Source organism: Telopea speciosissima, chromosome 3 (genome assembly GCF_018873765.1).
Source record: "Telopea speciosissima isolate NSW1024214 ecotype Mountain lineage chromosome 3, Tspe_v1, whole genome shotgun sequence".
Taxonomy (NCBI): Eukaryota; Viridiplantae; Streptophyta; class Magnoliopsida; order Proteales; family Proteaceae; genus Telopea; species Telopea speciosissima.
Window position 1 is genome coordinate 3000777 of NC_057918.1, and position 23188 is coordinate 3023964.

The window sequence follows — 23188 nt, forward strand, 5'->3', positions numbered from 1 at the left end:
ACCAATTTTTTATCAAATCATCACTCACTTCTTATATTATGAGATAGTTCATCTCAATACCTTCTTAACAATACTGTTTTTTTGTTTTTTCATAAAGCCTTCTTAACAATACTCGGATCGCAAAAATTAGACCTACGAATCAAAAGTTACGGGCCTACGGCTGTGAAAACGCAAAAAGATCTTGTCAATCAGGGCAGCGTGCAGCACTTGTGTAACACTTGGGATTGAGCACGCATTTTGACCGCCTTACCCTTGCTCAGGCAAGACGTTGGGCAGCATCCTAATGCCTTTAATAAGAGGGGGTGGATCCTACCTGGGCAGGGGGTAAGGTGATCTTTTTCACCTCCTATGAGAGGAACTCTAGACGAACAATACCGGGTAGAGAACGTGAGAGGATAAAGATCCTGGATGAGGTACCACAGACAATTGTATTTTTATCTGCTTCATTTCTTGCCTGCTCCATTTCCCCAAGTTCCTCTAATAGAGGGGGATGGACCCCACCCGGACAGTGTGAACGGGCAGGGATAGGGTGGTCATTTCTGCCCCCCTCTATTAGAAGAACTTGGAGAAATGGACCTACCCAGGAAATGAAGCAAATAAAGGTCCCAATCCCGTGATGTGGCCGACCGATACATTCTTGTAGAGTGGATGTGTAGTGTTTCTATTCCTATAAAGTTTAGTGATGCTGCAATTGGAGAAGCCTTAGCTATTTGTTCCTCTATGTTGGAAGCAATTTAGGAAGGGTTTGAGGGTGTGCTTATTGAGTCGGACAACAAGAGTGTGATTTCCTATTTGCAAAAAGGAATCACAACGTCCCCTCTTCATTTGAGATCTATCCCAGATGAGGATGTTTATCTTACTTCTTATTTTGAAGTTTGTAACTTCACTTTCATTCAAAGAGAGTACAACAGTATGACTGACTCCGTGGCAAGGAAGGTCTTATCGGTAATGTGTACGATACGATAGTATGGCCTAGTTCTGATCCATGGCTTCTTGAGTTATGTAATTAACAGCTATGAGCTTTCACGTATCTTCAATAATGATTTCCTTTCACCAAACAAAAAATCTTTAGGGTTCTAGAGACATGTCACCTAGTCCATCCAGATCCATGCCTGGGGGGTTTCAAGAAGTACTAAGCCCCCAAATATGGTAAGTCTAATAGGTGTGAATCATAAATGGAAGTAGATACATGGGGAGGTGCGACTCTTGGCTTGGCAGTAAGGTCTCTCTCTCTCTCTCTAGCTGTTGACAATGGAGTTCAGTAATCAAATCCAGCCTCATGTGTTGGGGAGGAGGGTCAAGAGATTCAAACCAGGTACACAGTGCCATGGCCAAGTGAGATTTTCTGAGACCCTGTAGGGATTGTACGTACACCATATTTTTGTACGTGGGAGTATCTCATGTTTTTGTAATAAGAATTCAACTAATGCAAAACAGGAAATCAAGAAAAAACCCTCTCAAAGATTTGTCAGCAAAACAAGATGCTTCTCAAATAAAAACACTTCACCTTGAAAGGAGAATACAACACTTCAAAATAAGGATTGTTACAACAATTTGTTTGATCTAAGCTTCTGCTTTTTTTCTTCCTTTTGGTAATAAAACTAGAGTGAAAGGAAATGTACATAAAGGGCTACAGTGAATAGACCTCAATCATCTTTATTGGATGTGGCTAATATACATTGATCAATTCTTTTTTTTCCCCTGAAAAACATGTGTAATCTGTCAAACCTGTATGAAATAAACATCTATAATACACCCCCAATTTTTTTAGGGAACCAAATGGAATCTCCCTGATGCTCTCAACTTCATTATCAGATGGATAGGATACATTGTCTGGTAAATCCAGAAGCTTCCATGATTCATCCAAGTGCATGGTGTCTACCCCATGCCTTTCAGAGTAGTAACCCTCAGTATTCAGTTTAGTCTTTGTGAACTTTCACCTGTCCATTTGAATACCAAGGCACTGAATCTAATGGGAGTTGATACACAATAGTTCTGCTATTAGCTTGGATGCCAGGTGATGAATGGCCACCCATCACAGATTGAGCATGGCATGCACACGAGAGACACTCCAAACAACCAGTTTTTTTCTTTTTTTTGGTCCCCTTTCAAACCTGGAAGAATCCCAAACACAGCAACAGTAGTCAATAAGTGATAAACATTTCCAAAAATGTCAATTTTAAGTCAAATGCCTTGGCTGATTTGAATCAGATTAAGGAAGAACAGAACATTCAACATACTTGTGTACAAAGGCCAAACTATGGATGTGATGGCACATTCATAAGTTTCCCAAAATAAAAATCACAAAGCAGTCACAGGCAATATTTTTCTTTAATGGGTTTGGATGGGAGGTTAAGCTGAAAAGAGTTCACCATTATTCCAAATCAGGGAACCCCACCCTCAATAGTTAAATTTCTGGTGACATTTTAATACTAGACTGCTGTAATGCACCAGAAAAAAGGTCAAAATTTTTAAACAGATCTCTGATTTGGTAACCAAATATGGCACAATATGCCAGTGGCAACTCATCAACTTGTTTCGGCGACATAATCAAAGTTGGTTTAAGATGCTAGGAACACAAGTTTTGGTTAAATAGTGGTAAGACTTCCTAGAATCACTTTTAAGTATCCATGTGACGGAATGTTTCTTGGAATGAGGGTAGACAAAAGGAATACTCAATGCCACCACCACATGTCTAACAGAGAAAGCAACAAGGAAAACTCTAGGTGACATAATTAATAAAGTCAGGGTGCGCAGAGGAGTAGGGATCCTCCTCACCTGTGTTTCACACAGGAGAAATACAATTGTTAGAGTTGAATCATGTCCAAGAGAAGACAACTCGGGCCAAAAATTAAAGAGACAGGGCAACCCCAGGTAAGATCAGCACAACTAGGATTTATTAGGGAATTTCCCGGGTGATATTCAATTCCACTTCAAAGCATGAAAACTGCGAAGCCCAGGTATAGGAAAAGGTTTCATTCTTTTCTGACAATAGTTGGGATGAGGCTTTGCTAATGGGAGAAAAGGATTTGGCTGAATTGAATCTATAGACTAAATGTAATCTCAGTATTTTCCACCTGCGAATTTTGTTCTTTGAAGCGTTGAACTTACACTGAAGGAGATGGGACATGACAAGTGGAGAACTTACCCTTTGGGACAACCGAATACCCATTTAAGCGTCTCACTGTGTCCTGGAGAATAGCTGTTTGTGCCTGTCTCTCCACCAAGTCTGTTTTAAGTGCCTGCTATTGGATGTGGGACTGAGTCGACTTGAAAAAGCGTGCAACTTCCCGGTACAGTTGTTCTCCCTCAAATGGTTTTGACACATAGCCATCCATACCACACCTCTTGCACTCCACACGCGTAGCCTGAATGACATCTGCCGTCATCGCAAAAATAGGTACATGCCAGTTCATAATGTTTCCATTGGCTTCCGCAGATACTTCTCCATGCCGAATATGACTGTTGATATCATGTTCCATTTCCCGAATCCTTCTTGTAGCTTCAAACCTGGAAGCATTTAGGATATTTACATGTAATTACATATCTGAATTGAGAAGGGGGGTGTGGGTTAGGCACTTTGAAAATAGAAGATAAAGTTGGGGCTATGTCCTAGTCTCATAAGTCATAACAAAGCATTCAATTTATTAGGAAGAGTATGGCCAGTAAAAAAAGAGGGGGGAAAGTAGAAGAAGAAGTAGGGAATAATACGGGAACTAATTAAGACCATGTGAGCATACCATCAGAACGTATCTTCAGTTACTCTTCAGTTACTATCATGATCAAAGGAAACATAAAATCTAAGCTAGGACATTATGTGACACAGAAAGCTGTCCTTAAACTATGCCGCCAACCATTCCATTTGACTAGTATGCTCCATTAATTCAATGGTTAGACAATGTTCAGTTTGGAGTCATACTTTTATAGGAGAAACATAGCCCCAAAATTCTAACAGGATCATCTAATATCCAAACTCCAAATAGGGCCAAGACATATGAATGGAGAAGGGTTTTACTCATTATAAAGTAATCTATATTGCAGAAGTTGATGGTTTCAAGAATAAGCCTATCAAAAGAAAGTCCCACTAACTAGCTTCAATCATTAACTAGTCCACATGACACTATAGGATGATACATATTATTCACACAAGGAGCGGCATCACAAATTTCCTCATTCTCAGAAAGTTGATTGAAGTAGCAAATATTTGACTTTCTTCCATGCATCTTGGAGTTTATTAGTTTCATATTATCCCTAGTCAGAATAAAGCAATGCCTTAAGGTGTAATCCTCGGGAGCTCTAGAACAAAGGTGTGAAACATACCCATCCATTTCTGGCATCTGAATATCCATGAAGCAGGCATCAAAGGTGTGAGGCGGTCTAAGCATTTCAATTGCCTTATTGCCACTAGCTGCACACTCCACATCTGCTCCATACTTCTTCAAAGCACCAGCAGCAACCCTGAGGTTGACATTATTATCATCTACAACAAGTATACGCTTGCCCTTAAGAAGATTGCAGAGAGAGAGAACGGGAAGCCCTCTGTCATGGCAGTTGACCGTGTTTCCAACACCCATTGCTCTTTGCAGAGATGCTGCCAGCATACTAGCCCGCAGGGGCTTTGAGATAATAATTGGGGTATACTGAACAGATTTTGCAGACCTGGTTTTGGTAGAACTGATGGAATTAGCCAGAAGAAACAGTTTCGGGAGATCCACTTGGTCAATCTTCCTCAACTTGTGAACAAAGAGATTTGAGAAACCCATATCCGAATCCCAAACTTCTTTCTCAACAAGAACCATGTTGATAACCGCAGTCCCAGAGGCTGTGCTAGCAAAATCTTCATTCAGATCAGAAGTTATTTCAACTTGAATCCCAAGCCGTTGGAGGTGATATCTTGTCACTTTTGCCCTCACGGGTCTGGGGTCCACAACTACTGCTGTCATCCCATGAAATTCTGAGGACAAAGACTTGGACTGATTATTCTGCTGGTTTTTGTACTCTGTTGAATTGGAGCGGACATTGGTGAAGACAGCCGTAAAGGAAAAGGTGGACCCAATCTGGGGTTCACTAACGAATCCAATCTCCCCATTCATCATACCAACCAAACACTTGCTTATACTCAGTCCAATACCTGTTCCCCCATGGATACGAGCAATGGATGGTCCAACCTGCATGAAAGGGGTGAAAACACGAGATTGGGCTTCAAGAGGGATACCGACACCTGTATCTTCAACTGATACAATTAAATTGATGAGCCCTGAGGAGGTTGACAAGAAAGTCTGTGGACACATATGTCCCTCTTGACTGAATTTGTCAAAGTTTTCCCAACTGCGGCATCTGTCTGGCACAGGCAACCCACTTAAGGTGTTCTTTGATGAAAAATCTGTCTCAACTTCAATAGAGTTTATCACCTCCTCAACCAGATGGACAGTCACAAAGATGTGTCCTTTCTCAGTGAACTGCATAACAGAGAAACAATGAGGCTCATTCCACTTGTTATTGTATTGTGAGAACTAGCATCCTCCAGGAGAAACAATAGTTAAAAATAGTAAGCAATTATAGTTAAATGAAATTCTTTCTACCAGGACAAATCATTATATTCTATTGACAAATACAAAATTCCGATAATGGCATCAAAATCTCTGTTCATAAAGCAAGAGTGAAAAATAAAACAAAAATGCACTTCCTCTGAATCCAACATTTAAAAATTAAAATCAGATTCCAGTCCATTCCCATTAAAGTTTCACTTTAAATTGAAAACAAAACGATTTTGCTTACTAAATCCTGATTACCAATCATGTTTTTCACCATCCCAACAGAGAAGGCACTTAAAACCCAACAGACTTTCACTTAAAATTACATTTCACACTTACTTTAATTGAATTCCCCATGAGATTCGTGATGATCTGCCTAAATCTCCCTGGATCTCCAATAAGAATTTCAGGAACCCGATCAGAGATATACACTGCCAACTACTCCCAGTAAAGTTGAAGAGGAAATTCCACAAGTTGACAAATCAGAGAGAATAATTAGATCATTAGACTTCACAAAAGGGAAACTACGAAAAGCTGGAATTTTTTGGTTACCTCTATCCCCTTGTCTTGAGACTTCCCAGAGAAAAGTGACAAGACATCATCCAAAATAGCCCGCAAATCAAACCGGACAGCCTCTAGTTCAAGCTTACCAGATTCAATCTTAGCCTGGTCTAAAACCTCGTTTATCAGTGAGACCAGAGCTTTGCCACTGGCCTGAGCAGTGCTCACATAATCTTGCTGTGTTATATCTAGATCTGTGTCCATGAGCATTTGCAACATCCCTGGAAGATGAAAATGCTTAAAGTTCCATGCAAAAGAGTAGAGAACTAAAACAAGCTTAGAAAGAAATCAAAAGGATAAAATAGCAATTTACAAGATCATCTATCCTCACCTAGGACACCATTCATTGGGGTTCTGATCTCATGGGAAACAGTGGCAAGAAACTACAGAGGATAAAACACCTTGTTTAGATCATGATAAACGAGATGATGGATAGGAGAAGATTGATTAAGGAAACAAAATTATCAATCACCTGAGATTTTGCAACATCTGCTGCCTCAGCCCGTTTTTTTAGCTCCATCATCTTATGGAAATCATCCTCGACTTTGGCAATACGATTAATTGTTGCATGAAATATATGTCCCAAAAGCAATGCAATCACAAGGACACCAATTGATGTTGTTATTGCCAACCAAGGCCATGGTAGCTTCTGCTTGAATCTGTTGCAACAATGAGCAGCATTTGACCATCCATTTCAACCACTTTTCACCTAAAACGACAAAATATTCTGTGACAAAGAGAGATCCAATAAATTACCTGCAATGCATCTCATGCTTCCTGATTGGATCACCAAAATTAAGGGTACTTATATGATACATCGTATCATCACCTTCTTCATCCGGACCGTACATGCTAATTGATTGCGAGAGATTAGTGGTGTCATACACATTGACGATAATGGATTGCTTGCTTGCAAGCTGGTGTAGCAACTTCTCCACAAGAGATTCTACATCAAAGACTCCACCTAGGTACCTGCTCACCAGTAGTTGCACCATTTAAGTATTCTATCCTTTGTCTGTTATGTCATATCAGTCTGTGTCTGGTTTATATATTCTCTGCTTGTCTTGTTACATCATATCAATTAGTCTGATTTAGAGTGTGTGACTGTGCCTCTGTGTCTGTTTCTGTTTCTCTGTGTGTGTGTGCATATATCTGTGTGTGCAGATCAGTGTAGAACTCAATATTACCAATGAAATTGCCGTCGGTTTCACCATTCCAGTCTGGCCAATCAATAGACAAACTCTTTGAATATAGCACAGTCCCAAAACCAGGAGCATTGTGTGGCTCTCAATCACCCAACATGAGCTTTTTGTCAATAACCACTTATCCATCTAACTAACAACCATTCAAAAGTAAGGGACACACGTGGATGAAGTGTAACTGTTCAGTATGAGGGTGCGCTTTCCATAACTACAAACTGGTTACACATTCCCGACAAGGAAAATCTTATCCCCCCCCCCCGGCCCCGGGCGCAGGTGGCAGGGTTGCATTAGGTTGGTCACTGGTTAACCATGTCTGTTGGAAAAGAGTGTAGTATGACCTCAAATCAAGAATCATAGGGTAATCTTATTGACCCAAAACATTAACATTTTGTTCACCGTTAGATATTTTTCTAATGATCATTCAAAATCAGCAGATGACTGAAAATACACAAACATCTGAATGCAGAATTTGGGCCTTCCACATTCATACGTTGGTCGATTTATTACAGATTCAGACGAACAAGATCTTTGGGCTGGAAAATTAACAGTTGAGCTGAATACACAATTCACCATACACAATAAGACTCCTAATTGAAGTTGCATGTGCAGAACATTTCACTACATATTGAGTCAAGAGCACACGGTTAACAAACTCAGACTATTTCCTTAAGTGAAGAACTACTAGAGTATTGGGTTGTCCTGCTTCACCATTTCTGAGCTATTTCAACAATTAAGAGAAGTGATGGAAAGAGAACCCATACCCATCAGTAGCTTGGATTCGCTCCATCGGGGTTGCATTTGACGGGAGCTCTGACTTGTAAACAGCAAAAGTCAGTATGACCCCAAGGCGGTTTGATTTGAGCAACCTAAACGGAGCAGTAAGGACCCCTTTTCCTGATGCTCTAGCACGTAATACATTCTCACGATCTTCCTGTAGATACACAAGTTTTTTTTGTTTTTTTTTCTTTCAGATCAATGATTGAAGATTAATAACAGTTGATCAAAATTTGCCTGATCCACAAATATAATCGATGATAAAATTATCTGAAACAGATTTGCCTTTATTTAGAAAGAAAAACAAGAACAACAGCAACAATGGATGACTCCCAAACTAAGTTCGACAGACCACATTCCATGGTTGCTATTTTGTAAAAGAATGTATCTCTTCAACTGGGACCATGTACTGTAGTGTCTCCTACCACAATCTATCAGATAAAATAGATGCATAACCAGAACATGCAGGGGGAGAAAAGAAGAGAATCACCTTCCCCGAAAGCATATCAATAGAAATCACATGTGAAATAGTCTCCTGCGCAAAGATAACCGGGGCATATTCTTCTTGAGCGGGTGATGGATCCTGGGTTTCAGGGGCATAGTCATCCTCCTGAACCTGGGTCTGTTCCATTGTATCCATCCTCTTAATAGTCCAGCCTTGTTGTTTCTCAAATTGTTCCCTTTCTGAGTGAAGCACCCTAACAGCATAGGCTACACCACTGGTTAGTGGCCTCTCAAAAACGGTTCTCTCTGTATACCTTGCAAAAGTTGCCTGTTGGTCAAGAAAGATTCTCGTAACTAGCTGGGTGTGTACAAGTAAGGGAAAAACTAAAGTCTAATTCTGACATAGACAAATGAAACAAACAAATGCTCTAGAACGAAATTATGCAATGAAACAAATCTTAGATTAAGGTAGTTGCACTGAAATGAAGTAACTACAGATAATGGCTTAGACTCTAAAATTGCAAGCTGGGCAGATAAGAGAAGTAATTTGAAGTACCTGATCAATAGAAGATGGATTCTTTCCATGGTGAAAGGTTGAAATCAGAATGGACAAGGCTTGAACATGGTTCATACTGACATTAAACTGGTCTTGTAGCATTCTCGCGCGCTCATCACACATGCCCGCGAGGGTCTCCTTCCTCCTCTCGGTAGTCTGAGAGCTCATGTACCAGAAGAGCCATGACGACGCCACGACCCAACCAATTACCCAGGCAATCAAAAGGTTCTTCCACCATTTTCTAGGGAACATCTTTGACCAAATATACTGGTAGTAGTGGTGGAGCTTCGAACGGTTTGCAGGGATCTCCCACAATTTGAGCCATATTTTCTCTCTATAACCGAGAAAACCAGCTCTCTTCTCCATGAATCCACCATTAATGAACCAGTTCATGGGGATCTCAGAAAGAATGCAACAGCATAGCGTCAAAAAGAGAGGCGCTGTCTTCAAATCAAACCCAAGTACATGGAGATAGCTCATCCACGACAGGAACCAGAACAAGTTAACCATAAACGGTAAAAAGAGAAGTGGGTCTTCCACTTCTGCTTAATTTCACTTGTGAGAGGAGTAGTGGGCAAAATGAAAACAACCAACATCAAATGTATACTAAACCATCTAGTTAAACCCAGAATCTCTTAAAAATATCTAAAATTTGATAAGAGGGGGCGAAAACCGAAGTATCAAACACTAGCAACAGAGAAAAAGGCAATCTTCCTAATCCTCAAACACGCACAAAATTCTAATTTGAAGCTCCAAACACCCAAAAATTTAAAAAAAAGAAGAAGGAAGACCCACCAGCAAAAGCAATGATCTAAACCACCACACGCCCAGGAAAGAATCAAGGGTTGTCCCAGAAACTGATTTCTAGCTTTACAGAGTTATACACTTACAGTCACTCCAATGTAAGCTGCCAACCAAAACCCATAACCAGAAAAGGGATTAAAAGTAGCGTCAAGATTCTAATTTAGTTATCAAGCAGAAGCTCAACATAAGCAGAGAGAAACCTGAAAAGAATCTGTCAGAAGATGTAGTTACCATTCCTTAAATTTCCTGCAATCAAGTGGGTTGAAAATCAACCATGTGGGGGGGGGGGGGGGGGTTAAAGGTTGACTCCTAACTATGCATGATTATGGGTGGTTTGATTGAGGCAGACACGCGAGATAGTAACAGTATAACAGTATGAGAAGAAGAAGAAGAAGAGGGAATGGAAGGGAAGAAGTCTGGTATCATGTGCTCTGTAAAAGCCAAAATTGTGGAAAAAAACAGATGAGAAGAGTGTGGTAGGAGAAATGTCTGCTAACGGAGAGCATTATCCTCAGCTATCCACCCAAAATTGAATCCAGAACAAGAGATAAACGAAGCAAACAATAATGGATAAATAAAAAAAAGTAATTATCAATCTAAAGTTCTAAACAAATAACATAACAAGCCGGAAAAGGTGTAGTTCCACTGAGCAGCAATCGCTGCTTTTACATTTATCATTATTTATTATTTTATTCATTTATTTATTTATTTTATGTTCACATCACCATTCATGGCCAGTGGACAAGCCCAACACGCTACCTCCTGATTTGTGTGGCTGTGCATTTTTTTGACGACAATACCCTCATATACAGAGTTAAATTTCGGAAAACGACATCCAGCTTCCAGCCCTTTTGGTGGGTTTGGCATTAGATGCCCATGCTTTTTCTAGAATTACCAAAAAGGAACCAAAGGGTTGGTAAGAATGAGGCCCCATGACAGGAACTCCTCCTCCTCGAGGTGCCATTGTGTCTTCTTGTCTTTCGGAATCTAAGCTAGTGTTTGGCTGCACAGCAAACTCTTCTTTTATGTATCACACTACCTATAACCTATTGTCTATGGTTTTTAGAAAGGAAGAGGATTCCTGCGACACCATTGTAAAAAAAAATCCATAAATTATTTTAATGACGGTGTGAAAAATAGTATAATTTATATGAGATCCACGTGGTTAAAATAGGAGAGCGAAAAAAACAGACTTGTGAGTAAAGAAATTAAGAAAACATAATAGTTATGGGAAACTTTTTCTAATTGAAAAAAATATATAAAGAGTTTATTTTAGCATCAGTATATTCCCAATGTAATACTGTGTTATGATTAGCAATAGCAACCTGAATTTCAAATTTGGGGAGTGATTCTTTGGCATCATTTCTAACCCAAAACAATTAAATTATTGGTTAACTCTTCCTTAGAAGTACAAAACTTTCTGGACGACTATTGGCATCTTCTAAAACAATTGATGAGTGTTCGGCTTCAACACTTGAAAATTGAAATCAACTTTGCACCCGACTGGCTTGCTTCTCATGCTTTATTGCATCTTCAGTCCTATAATCCTTTTGTTATGGTATGATGTATCAGGAATTCAGCATTCTCTAGAACCTGACTTAATACTATGTAAATAAAGAAAGCGGAAGGGGGGTTGCTGCTAGGCTGTGTGGCCCCTGAGCCAATGCGGGGGTCAATGGGAGTGCATGTACATGCATCCAAGGAGAGGGGTAGGTGGTCGTTTCACTACCCATGTGAAAGGGCCAAGGGGCCCTGTCGGGCTGCATTTTTTTCCCCCCATAAAGAACGATTTTGTGTAACCAAAAAATTTTTCTTGGGATTGATTGCATTTCACTTAGTAGACTCAATCACACACGATAGACTCAAGCTCTTACACTGTTGTATTAATATTAAGGGAAAGGGTTCTCTGAACATGAGGTGTAGGAAATGCCTACACACATAGAGTTTTCTATTTTTTTTTTTTAAAGATAAAAAAAATATAATAAAAAAACTGAATGTGAGTAGACATTACATCTCATGTTCATATAAATTTTTCCCTAATAATAAATTGGGATTGAGTTCATTATTTGACTGTGTAGTATACTTTAGCATCTCTCTACGTCTCTCTCTCCTCCCACAATGGAAAACATATATGCCATTTTATAGGAGAGAAGAGAGAGATAGGCATAGGAAGGCGCTAGCGTACATTATACAGCTCAACAGCATTTGATCCATATTTCTTCTTATCCTATAGTATAGGTCTAGAACATTTGGTCCCTATTCCTTCTTATCCTTTCAAGGACGGAATTTCCTTTTTAAAAAAATTAGGGATAGAATTTTGGTTCACTTAGAATGAAAGACTATATCGATACCAAGGGATTGCACTATGGAAGAATAGTTGTAACTTCGTTAATAGAGGGTGGGAGTTTGAAAGTATAATAACAACATAGGAATCCAACCCATGGGATTACTCAATCCATCCTTCAATAAATACCTACATGTTACCTTTTTTTTTTTGGGTAAAAAACATTTTACCTTGATCTCGACATATAAATTTTAATTATAGAGTCATAAACCAAATTTATGTTGCTTATCATATCTTGGACTTTTCTCCCTTTTTCTTCAATTCTATTTGAAAATATTCTTTCTCTTCAAAACCCTTCAAATTTTTCCATGTCACGAAAGGCATATGGGCTAAAGCGCCATGTTAGCAATGGTTGATCCTGATGTGGGTTATGTGTGAATTTATTTGAAACGGTATAACATCAGCATCCATGTATGCAAGTTGGTTAAAGTTAAATCTATCCATTATGATTATTATTAAGGAGAGGATTATCTGAGCAAGCTGTATAGGGTAGTATCTCAATGAGGTGCGACAAAATGGTATTGTATCTCGGAGGACATTAATGTCATTTCTTGTGAGGAGAAGAGAAATAGACAAAAAGAGTGTTAGTGTACCAACCCCTACAACTCAAAGAAGATGAATTTTTGAAACAGTTGGTGATGAGAAGAAGATGGATTGATCAATTTTAGATATCGCCTCAGACTAAGGGTATCAATCGGGCGGTAAGGTTTGGGTTCGGGTTCGGTTTTTTGGTTTCGATGTGAGTTTCAGGGAAACCGAAACCGAACCAATAAGGACTTTTTGGTTTCGGCTCAGTTTCAATTCCAGTTCGGGTTGGACTCGGGTTAGGCTCGATTTGTGATATCGGTTTCAATTTGGTTCGGTTTGTATGAAACCCGGGTATAGGCTGGTTTTGGGTAGGGAATGGGTAGATTTTTTTAGGATTTGGGGATTTGGTTTTAGTGTTCGGTTCGGTTTCAATCCTATCGGGGCAATCTAATCGCTGGCCCATCAGTTTAGCCCAAGCTGAGCCGAAACCGAATTGTGTTTTAACTTTTAATAAAATGTAAACCGAAGTCGAACCGATAAGGCCTCGATACGGTTTGGATAAGGCTCTATCAGGTTGGGCCGGACCGGTTTTACCGATTCGTTTAGGTTTTGACACCCTTACCTCAGACTCACAACTTTCGACCAATCGCAATAATTTATGGAAACTTTTCCTTTGATGCGAATTTCTTCTAAATTATTTTAGGCATTCATCCCATAATTTTCTGGGCCCCGCGAAGCAGCTCCCTACCGATTCAGGCCCAAATCCCACTTGGGGAATGTTTAGTGGGCCGAACTATCTCCCTTACTTAAGCATGAAGGGTTGCCTTACACTTTGCATGGCCTGGCCCAGATCATTGACAATCATGGTTCAAAGTATCGGATCCGATACTGATACAGACTGGGATTATCAGTAAAAAATGATTTAGTTTTTAATTTATGTTCGATACGGACCAATACCAGCTGATCCGTATCGGTATTGTATCAATATCTGTGACGAACCGATATGGGGGCACTGATACTAGGATTACTAGCCCGCAACAACTTTACTCTCTTTTTTAGTCAAATTTACCCTTTTTTGTATAATAAGGATGATCTTCTTTGTCATGTAAAGGATAAAAATGATAGGGAAATCCTTCTTAATGCAATTTTCCTCTCATATGAGTTTTATTATTATTTTTTCTTCATTATTCCAAATATATAGATCACAACATCATGTATAGAAAATATCTTTTCGGGAAAAAGAACTCTATCCGTAAGTGTGGTCTACGCCAGCACTCCCATTAGTCTATCTCTCTTCTCCTCATATGAAAAGATATCTCTACCCCCTTGTTTTGAGGAGGAGAGAGATAAACACATGGAGTGCTGGTGTAGGCCACACTCCCTAATGGAAAACTTCTTCCCTGTCTTTTCCAAGACAACAAATGGTATAACGATTAGATTCCTCTTCACACTGACATCATGGAAAACCTTCTGATTTTAATTCTATCCAATTCCCTAAAAGTGTACAGTGCAGCAGTGCTAGGTGGAGACAAGCTCTCAAGCGTCGACATCTCCACCTAACACTACCGCACTACACACTTTTAGGGAATTAGAGAGGATTGTTTTCCAAAACCCTCTCTCCAAGAACATAACAGTGGGTCCAGATCATCGTCGGGTGGGTCCCCCTCAAACACACACACACACACACACACTACTGGCACACTCATGTAATGCATGTAGTGATCTTTTTAATTCTAAGCATTTGTTATTGTCGATCCAAAGCTTGCCCCGATGGTTTGCTACTCCCTTGCGAACACTATCGTCAGGACATTGACACCAAGTCCACATTTACTTGCTTTTTAAGAAATGGATCCCATGTGGCCTGTGGTATCATATTTGCACAGATAAGTATTTTCAAGGGCAGTCTCGTAAAAAAAAAAATAGATAACCCCCAAGAGCCCTAGCTATTAGGGGGAGGCAACTGCGTGATGCAGCATCCATGTGCGGAGGGGCCCTCTTATTAGGTTCTTAGACTTCATCGTTTATATAGAGACAAAGAGTGGGCTTTCAGTTGGCCTCCACGTCTTCTACTTCTACTTTTAAAATGAGAATTATCTCAGTCATTGAGATTAAGGATTGCTTTGATAAAAATTATCTCATTAGTGAGTCTATTTTTTGCTTGATTACATCATCATTTACTCTCGTTTAGATTTTCCCACATGTTAATATAATATTTGAAGAAAGGTTCCCCATGACGCTAGTGTAGGGAGAATAACCTCTCTCGCTACACCAATGGTGGCTTAAGAAATAATATAATATACACAGACCAATTAATTTGGACATATGGTCAAAGTTAGGAAAGACAAGAACAACAACTCAGCCTTAACCTAATTAATTGGAATTAATTATATAGATCCTTGTCTTCCAATCAGTTCTATTTAAGGTCATACTTGATACAAGACCAAATATATGTCGGCTTTTCTCACCACTTTTCTCGTAGCTTTATTTTTGGTTTGTCTTTGACTTTAATTTCTTCAATCTAAATGAAATCACTCCTGTGCATTAGAGCATCCAAAGGTTTTTGTTGAACATGATCACACCACCTCAGACAATTTTCTTGTAATTTATCACACATCGGAGCTACTCCGAAATCTGATCTAATATGATTTTTTTTGGGTAAATATCAAATATTATCTATTTTTGGTATGATCATTCCTTATTTCATCCATTCTAAGTTCGTCACCCATCCATCTCAATATCTTCATCATACATCATAGATCGTATGACTATCTTATAAAGTTTTCTTTTAAGGTAAGAGAGAGAAAGCAAAAAAATACACATGTTAAAGGACAATAATATAGTATCATTTTTTCCTATAATATTTAGTAGATTTAATGAGAAAAGAGAATAGAGACCCACATTTAATGAAGAGAAAGAAAGCAAAGAGAAGAGAGACTCTGAGAGGAAAGTATAAATTGACGTCATGTAGTTTATTACTTTTTTTTAAAAACTATTTGAATGCTTGAGTAACGAGGAAAACCCTCTACCACTGTTTAAAAAATCGGAATCGATTGAATTCCAACTGATTATAGGATTTTTAGGATCACCATTTCGAGGGTTTTGGACCGATTCGACTTTGGGTTCCGAATTTAAACCCCTTGCCCTTTACATGGTAGTGCCAAGGTTGAGATAAGCCAATAAATTTTATGGCGGCCTATCCCTCTATTGAGTGGGACTGTAAATGGATCGAATTCGGCTCTAATAGCAGATATGGAAACGGATTTGGATTTACCGTACATGATTGAGACTAAACTACTAATGGTCTATCAATTATTCATGGATTTCCCAAAACAATATAGTGGTTAGATGTCCATAAGGTCCGTTTGTTTAGAGGGGAAGGTGGGGTGAGATTGTTGGGAAGATGGGACTCACATGTTGATAGCGTTTTGTTGGGGTGAAAATATTAAAATAAAGTTACTTTTTCCATGAACAGTAATCCAAGTCCCATCAATTTGGTAGGATTTTAGACTATAAAAATCCTTTGTCATAGTGGTGTGCGGTGCACATCCTGTGGCACAACGGAGGCCACGTGTGCCATTTGTTCCACGTGGTTTCTATTGTATTGCAAGATGTGCACCACACACCCTGTAGTACGACAGAGGATCCGGATTCAACTTTGGATAGCAAAATGGTGAGATTTTGAAATGTAACATGAACAGACTAAACAATTAATGATGTCCCTTGAACTTTTGTAAATTCATCACCCCAAATTAATCAAACAAGATTGGGATGAAATTTTAAAGTCACATTAGTATTTTCCCACCCCAAGTCTCCCACCCCACCTAATTCCCCTTTAAATAAACGGGACCTAACTTAATCTTGGAGTGAGCAATATTTTTTCCGGTATATCCATTGTTACCCTAACTGCGAACGACATCTTGGCCTTGAATTAAGAAAGAATTTAGCTTAGCTAGACAGGTCGGCACGTCATTGTAACTTTGTTGGTTCCTGTCATACTCATATATTTGTAATACTTATGCATATTTGAATCGTTCACTAATCTTCTCATAAAGAAAAGAAAGAAAAATATTATGGAATGGAGGATTATAACATAATTAATTTATTTTCTATCCCAAATGTGAAAAAGGGTAGGTGATGCGGACTTCATGGTTGTTGGATCAAGAACCCAACATATTTCTTAATTAATTTTTTATAACTTGAATTTGACTCAACCTCATTTTAAATGGAGTTAAGTTTTTTTAGATAGTCTTTTTTTTTTGTCATGTGTATGAAAAGGATGATATTAAGGTTGTGTTGGGTATGCATTCTCGGGATACATTCCGAGTCTAGAATGCATTTTGACATAAGAAATAAAGAATGATCGAGTTTCAAAATGCGATCGAGAACCATAATCTATTCTAAAAATGCATGCTTACTAAACACAACCTAAAATTATATGGATATGTTGCTTTATAAACCGGAAATATGTTAAGTTTCACTCTAATTAGATTTTATCAAGTAGTAAAATAAAATTGAGGAGACCAAGAACTTATATTGATCTTTATGAGGAGAAGGATATCTCATTATAAGGAGTGTCTCAATGACACCTCAATAGGTGTATTTAGAATTTGGTACGTTTTTCTAATTGCCTTTCATCGTATTCTAAAAAGTTCTTCAAGACAAAGTTACGAAAAGGATTTTCAAAACTAATTTAAAAACAACATATCATTATGTTATTGTATACATTTTTCAAGTATACATGTGAAATGACATTATTACCTTGATAGGAACAAAATATGTTATCATACTAAAAGGAAAGGGGGGGGGAATTAAGTTAAAAATTATTTGAAGGTGTAAAAAAAAAAAAATTCCCTTATAAGAAAGATAAATTATTAAATTTGGATCTAAAATTTAAGATGTGACCAATTAATCTAGACTAATTCTTACATATTCTACTGTCGGAATCATCAAATCACACATCCACATGGCAAAATTAACTATGTTTGTCTAAAAAATCCTCTAAATAGGTATATTTAGAGATACTTTCTGTTTTTTAATTAATTAATTAATATAACAAAACAGGAATGAGAGGACAAATGTAGCTAAAATGAGAGAGACAAATTAAAAGTAAGACGATCAAAGCAACCAATTAGCTGTGGAAAATTCTTTACATCAACATAGGGGAATAAAGGTGGTTTAGGACCTAAAAAGTTTTAGACATAAATTAAGGATTAATTATCTTATTATAGTACAAAATATAAACACACAAACACATAAGTTAGTGCTTCTCTTACGTGTATAGGCAAGTGATATACATCCCTATTTTTTAATATTTTTAAATTATTTAAACGTTACTTGTTCTTCTTTGTCTTCTTCACAGCTGCATTCCAATTTCCTTGTCTAAGATGCCCTTAAAAGCCACGATATCACATTCCCGATTACTTACGTGGTATCGCTCTCCACCGTACAACATCTCTGAACGGGATCTGATATTCTGATCCGGGCTTTTGGGCTCGACTCGTAATAGACTATATAATTTAAGGGTGTCAAAAGTTGTTCCGCACTGGTAAGGCCCAAGCCCAATTGACCGTTTGAAGCCCAAGATCGGCCCAATATTTTACTAAATATGTCGGACTCACAAACATCGACAAATTTTAATAATCGAATGGTAGTCAATTTAGCCCGATTAAGGATTGTTTAGAACCCAATTAGCCCATTTGAAGCCCGATTAGACAGTTTACTTGAACTCGATTATGGACTAGTAACTGGCCAACCGTATAAAAACGTGTCCATGCCATCTCCTATGAGATCCGATTACCTAAACTGGCGACCTGTTGCCACCCTTACTATATATAATTGCGACATTTTTAATCCATCACCAATACAACATCCAAACATATGGACTCAGGTTTTTCACACCCACAGTCAAGGGGGAATCCCTTGAGACCTATGGCTTCGGATGGAGAAATTATAGCACAACAGTTGGATATATTATGAGCAAAAAAAACCTCTGCAGTGCTCAAATCTAGCGGTGCACTGTAGTGCGGCTCTGAGAGATCAGCATGTGGAAGATGCAATATCCACTGGTGCTAAGCTCAAGAAGAAAGAAATTAAAAGAAAAAAATCTGCCTTGCATCGAGCTCGCACCGTTGGATGAAACTTCTTCCACGTATCGAGTTCTCAGGGCTGCACTGCAGTGCATCGCCAAATGCCCGCACTGCAGAGGATTTTAATCCCTTTCACCTAAAAGTCTTCCTCCGTCATAGATGGAAGAAAAGTACACCCATCTAGAATCATAAATACATCACACACCATTCGACAACACCCTTCTCATCCTGACTACAGCAGAGTTCAAAACAACCTAGTATCAGGATCCGGTTTGGGTCCAACCAATTTAAATCTGACCTTAGGTTAAGAATCAGTCGAAATTCTGTCTTAACCCTAGAATCTGAACATAGATCGGCCGTTTTGACTCAAAATCAGCCTAAATCGATCGATCAATCTAATTCCAATTTTTTAATCTTTGCATGGCTGTGATCAGACTTCATTAACACTCTTTGGCTCGAACCCATTATCCTGCATACCATGTTTGTTGGCAATTACATCTCCATATAGACTCTTCTTCATTTTCATATGTCCATAACCACTTTCCTATTAATGTTCCGTTGTCTCTTTATCCCCAGCATGGTATTAAATATCGGTATTGTGTCAGCGTATCGGCTGATATGTATTGATATAGCCAGAGACTGATACTGATACGACGCCATTTTAAGGGTAAAATGATTTAAAATTAATCAATTTTTTTAATCCAATTTGAGGGCAAAATGATCCAATTTAGTTCTCAATCATATGGAAAACCCACCCCAAAAAAGAAATTCAAATTTTCTCCAGATCAAACCAAACTAAAGGATAGAAAACCCTAAAACCACTCCAAACAAGATTCACTGAGAATAAAGCTTGAAACATACTAAGAAAACCTAGACATGTTTAGCCAAAAGAGGAGATATAATTGCTCCAAAACAACACTTAAAAAAGTCATCCGATTAACAGCATTTGTTACAAGGAAACGGAGGGGAGGTTCATTGAATTGTCAGAAAAGTTAAGGGAGGTCAGAGTAATTTACTCAAAAATTTATGAACAAGTCCAATCCAGGCTTGACATGAGAAACCCAGATTTGGGCCCAATTACTTCTGAGCAAGCCCTTTAATACTTGCAATAAAAAAAAAAAAATGCCGAAGTTGATTCCATAGCCCAATTACTGAACCAATTAAAGGTAGAACCTTTAAAAGTTCATGCCCATAACGAGCTCCTGGTTGATATTGCTTGAAGCCCTACTATCATAACTAGGGCTGCAACAAGGTCGGGTTGGGCCGGGCTTTTCAAAACCTCAACCCGACCCTGATTCCCCTTAGCTAGGCCCAAGCCCGACCCTACCCTAACTCAGGACCTGGAAAATTCAACCCTGACCCGCCCTCAGGGTTGGGCGGGCTGACCCTGATTGGCCCTAATCATAGAGTGGGGGAAAGTAGAGATGCATGGACTGGACTGAGTTGGGCAGGGTCTGGGAGAAAATTATCAATTTTACATAAAATAATAAAATATATTATCACTTAGTATCTTCATATATATTATATTATATAACATAATATGTGTGACATTTAAAATTTATAATATATATAGTATATATATATATTATAGTATAACTTAAAACAGGGTCGAGCTAGGCCGGGCCGGGCTCCCTGAGGCCTTAACCTTAATCTGACCCGACCCTTACTCAGGGCCAGCAATTTCTAACCCTGATCCACCCTCAGGGTCAGGTATCTCAACCTAGGCGGGTTCGGGCCGACAGGGCCAAACTTGCACTCCTAATCATAACGAATACAAGAGGACATCAATATACAAAAACTTGGTTCAGAAAATGTGCCTTTGTGGTGACGTACGGTTGTGTGACAAGGGTGTCAACGACTCAACGACTCAGGTGTTGTTGCTTTCAGTCGGGACTTAATTGATTCCCACCAATTTAAGGCCTTACATATATGAGTTGGGTTCCCATTCTTGTATGAGAACGTACGAAAATGGGTGTGAGCCGCCTAGATGGCATTCAATTGGTATAATCGGGTTTTAAACAGGCTAATCGAGGTATAAATAGACCATAAATGATCCATAATCGGGCTTAATCTGACTAATCAGGCTATAAACTGTTGATTAACTGTCCCGGTTGGTCCCAGTCAGGCACTTATCGCCTGTCGGGCTACAACATCGTTGTTGACCCGTCGATAAATCGAACCAGGCCGGACATCAGGCTGTTTACTAAATGGGTAGGTCCAGTGTCGATCGGCAAGGTTAGGTTAATTATGAAAATTGGTACCCAGAATCGAATTGGTTAGTGCCAATTCTGATATGAATTGAATCGGCCGAAAAAAGTTGGAACTGGCCAGAATCAGATCGGAATTGGCCTGAATCAATCATGGCCAATTACAATTTGAGCTGAATCTGCCTATTCGACCGATCCAGTTCCAATCAAACTCAATAGTCAATACTATCCTCATTACAAATATTCAAACAAGGGATATCACCTTCTCATTCTGTAGAAGGGGTTGCAACTCTAGCCTAACCCGTTTCTTGTTCAATAGAGTCTTGATCTCATCACCACATCTCAAGTCTGTTCTTTTTCTTTTAATGAAAATCGTTTTAATTCTACCATGCTAGCAATTATACGTTAGACTATTGAGAGATCAAACTTACATGGATACAAAGTTACTTTTACTACAGTAAGAGCTTTCAAACTACCATTTGTACTGTCTCTCTTTCAAAAACCTATTTATGTTAGAAAAAATTGATGGCTGAATTGCATCACTTGATATTGTCCTTTAAAACTATTTAAAGTCCCCTATGGTACATCTGTGGGTATTACAAATTACCTTTCAAATAAAACAACTCATTGGCCCCCCTTGTAATCATAAGTTTAAGAATATTCTATCTGAACATCTGTGAGTTGTTGACATACGCTCACGTACGTGAAAATTCACCGGACTCTCACTACTAAATCCCTTTAAGTACTACAAGAATGTACTCAAATAAAAAATAAAAATAAAAAAACCCACGGGAAATTTTAGACACCACCCCTGAGGTTTGACGAAAGGATATTTTCACCCCCTAGTTTTGGAAAATTCTACGTATCCCCTGAGGTTTGTAAACGGTAACAAATATACCCGTTCCGTCAATTCATGACTAACACTGTTAAAAATTAGACTTGAATTAATAGAATTACCCTTGCAAGGAAAAAAAAAAAAAAAAAACTTGCAACTCATCTTCCCCAATCGATGTTGCTGGAACTGTTTGGAAAAATCCTATTTCTTTTTTCCCTGCTAAATTAGGTTTTTCACCTCTAAACTTAGTTAGTCTTCTTCGAGTTTTACTTCACCTAGGTTAATGTTCTTGTTTTCTGTAAGCAACTTTGTTCGGATTTCTGCTGTTGAGTTCTCTGGTTGTGCTCGAATGTTAGGCTGGTGAAGCACAGTTTTTCACAGACTGGGGTTTATGTCTGTTCAGACTGTGCTGAGTGTTTAAAACTTTGGCTCAAAGCTTTTTGAATTTTTTTCGTATCTGGAATTTCCTCCAATGGAATTTCTCATTGCAGTTGGCGTTTGTAGTAACTATCTCGCTTCAACGTGATGATTTTCAGGTGTCAGAGCAAAATCTCAGCTTTTTGTTTCAGTATCCAAAAATTTCGACTCTAATTTCTTCTCGTTTCAGTTTCCGACAGGTGCTGTAAAAGCTTGTAGGATTTGTAAATGGTTTAATCTGTAGGTTCTTGCGTTTTATGATAATTTAAGGGGTTTATGGTATAAAGGGTTATCGAATTGTTATACATGATGTCCGGATCTGAGCCGGGAATCATGTCGGCTAGAGAATATTTCGACGTCGGTCTCCAGAAAAGTGCTGCACCTTCTCAACCTTCGGGGATAGCCAACATGAGATTAGCGTTCAGTTCCGATGGGACTGCAGTCTACAAACCTCTCAACACCTCTCCAACAACTTTTCAACCAAGCAGTGGAGCTGCTGCTACTGGTAGTGCTGGTGGTGGAGGCGGTGATGGTACAACCGGCGCAATTGTTCAGCACGGTCTTAATATGAACATGGGTGAGCCGATGAAGCGGAAGCGAGGGAGGCCGCGAAAATATGGTCCTGGCGGCACCATGGCACTTGCATTGACGCCTACGACGCCTGCTGTCCCCTTCGGACACCATTGCTTTGTACGGGTATCAAAGGGAAGACAGGGACTATGGTGAACAAATCAGAATTTAGGGTTAGGGTTTGAGGGTGGAGCAGAGAGTGATGGTGAAGATGGTGATGATTTGGTTCAGGTAAAGAAGTTGAAGAAGAGTGATTAAGTGGCAAACGTTTTAACGAATCACTGGGGCACTGGGATGGTTGCAACTCATCTTCCCCAGTCGATTTT

At 38.9% G+C, this 23188-nt stretch overlaps 1 protein-coding gene and 1 long non-coding RNA gene across 3 annotated transcripts; one reads left to right on the forward strand and one right to left on the reverse strand.

Moving 5' to 3' along the window:
* Nucleotides 1–1586: 1586 nt before the first annotated feature.
* Nucleotides 1587–9753, reverse strand: LOC122654287 (histidine kinase 3-like). 2 transcript variants are annotated; one of them, XM_043848305.1, is made up of 12 exons: nucleotides 9737–9753; nucleotides 9072–9651; nucleotides 8562–8843; nucleotides 8059–8228; nucleotides 6852–7067; nucleotides 6568–6754; nucleotides 6427–6478; nucleotides 6087–6316; nucleotides 5874–5972; nucleotides 4321–5459; nucleotides 3149–3510; nucleotides 1587–2114 (listed from the first exon to the last, which is right to left on the reverse strand). In XM_043848305.1, exons 2-11 carry the CDS (start codon nucleotides 9579–9581, stop codon nucleotides 3246–3248), a joined length of 3150 nt encoding a protein of 1049 aa, XP_043704240.1. In that variant the 5' UTR covers nucleotides 9582–9651; nucleotides 9737–9753; the 3' UTR covers nucleotides 1587–2114; nucleotides 3149–3245. The 2 variants fall into 2 exon arrangements, with proteins under 2 accessions (XP_043704240.1, XP_043704242.1); XM_043848307.1 differs by lacking the exon at nucleotides 9737–9753 and having other exon boundaries at nucleotides 8562–8829; nucleotides 9072–9238.
* Nucleotides 7127–22970, forward strand: LOC122654288. The gene is made up of 4 exons (XR_006331891.1): nucleotides 7127–7137; nucleotides 10236–10240; nucleotides 17352–17357; nucleotides 22380–22970. It is a non-coding gene; the product is annotated as an uncharacterized LOC122654288 (long non-coding RNA).
* The last annotated feature ends 218 nt before the right edge of the window (nucleotides 22971–23188 follow it).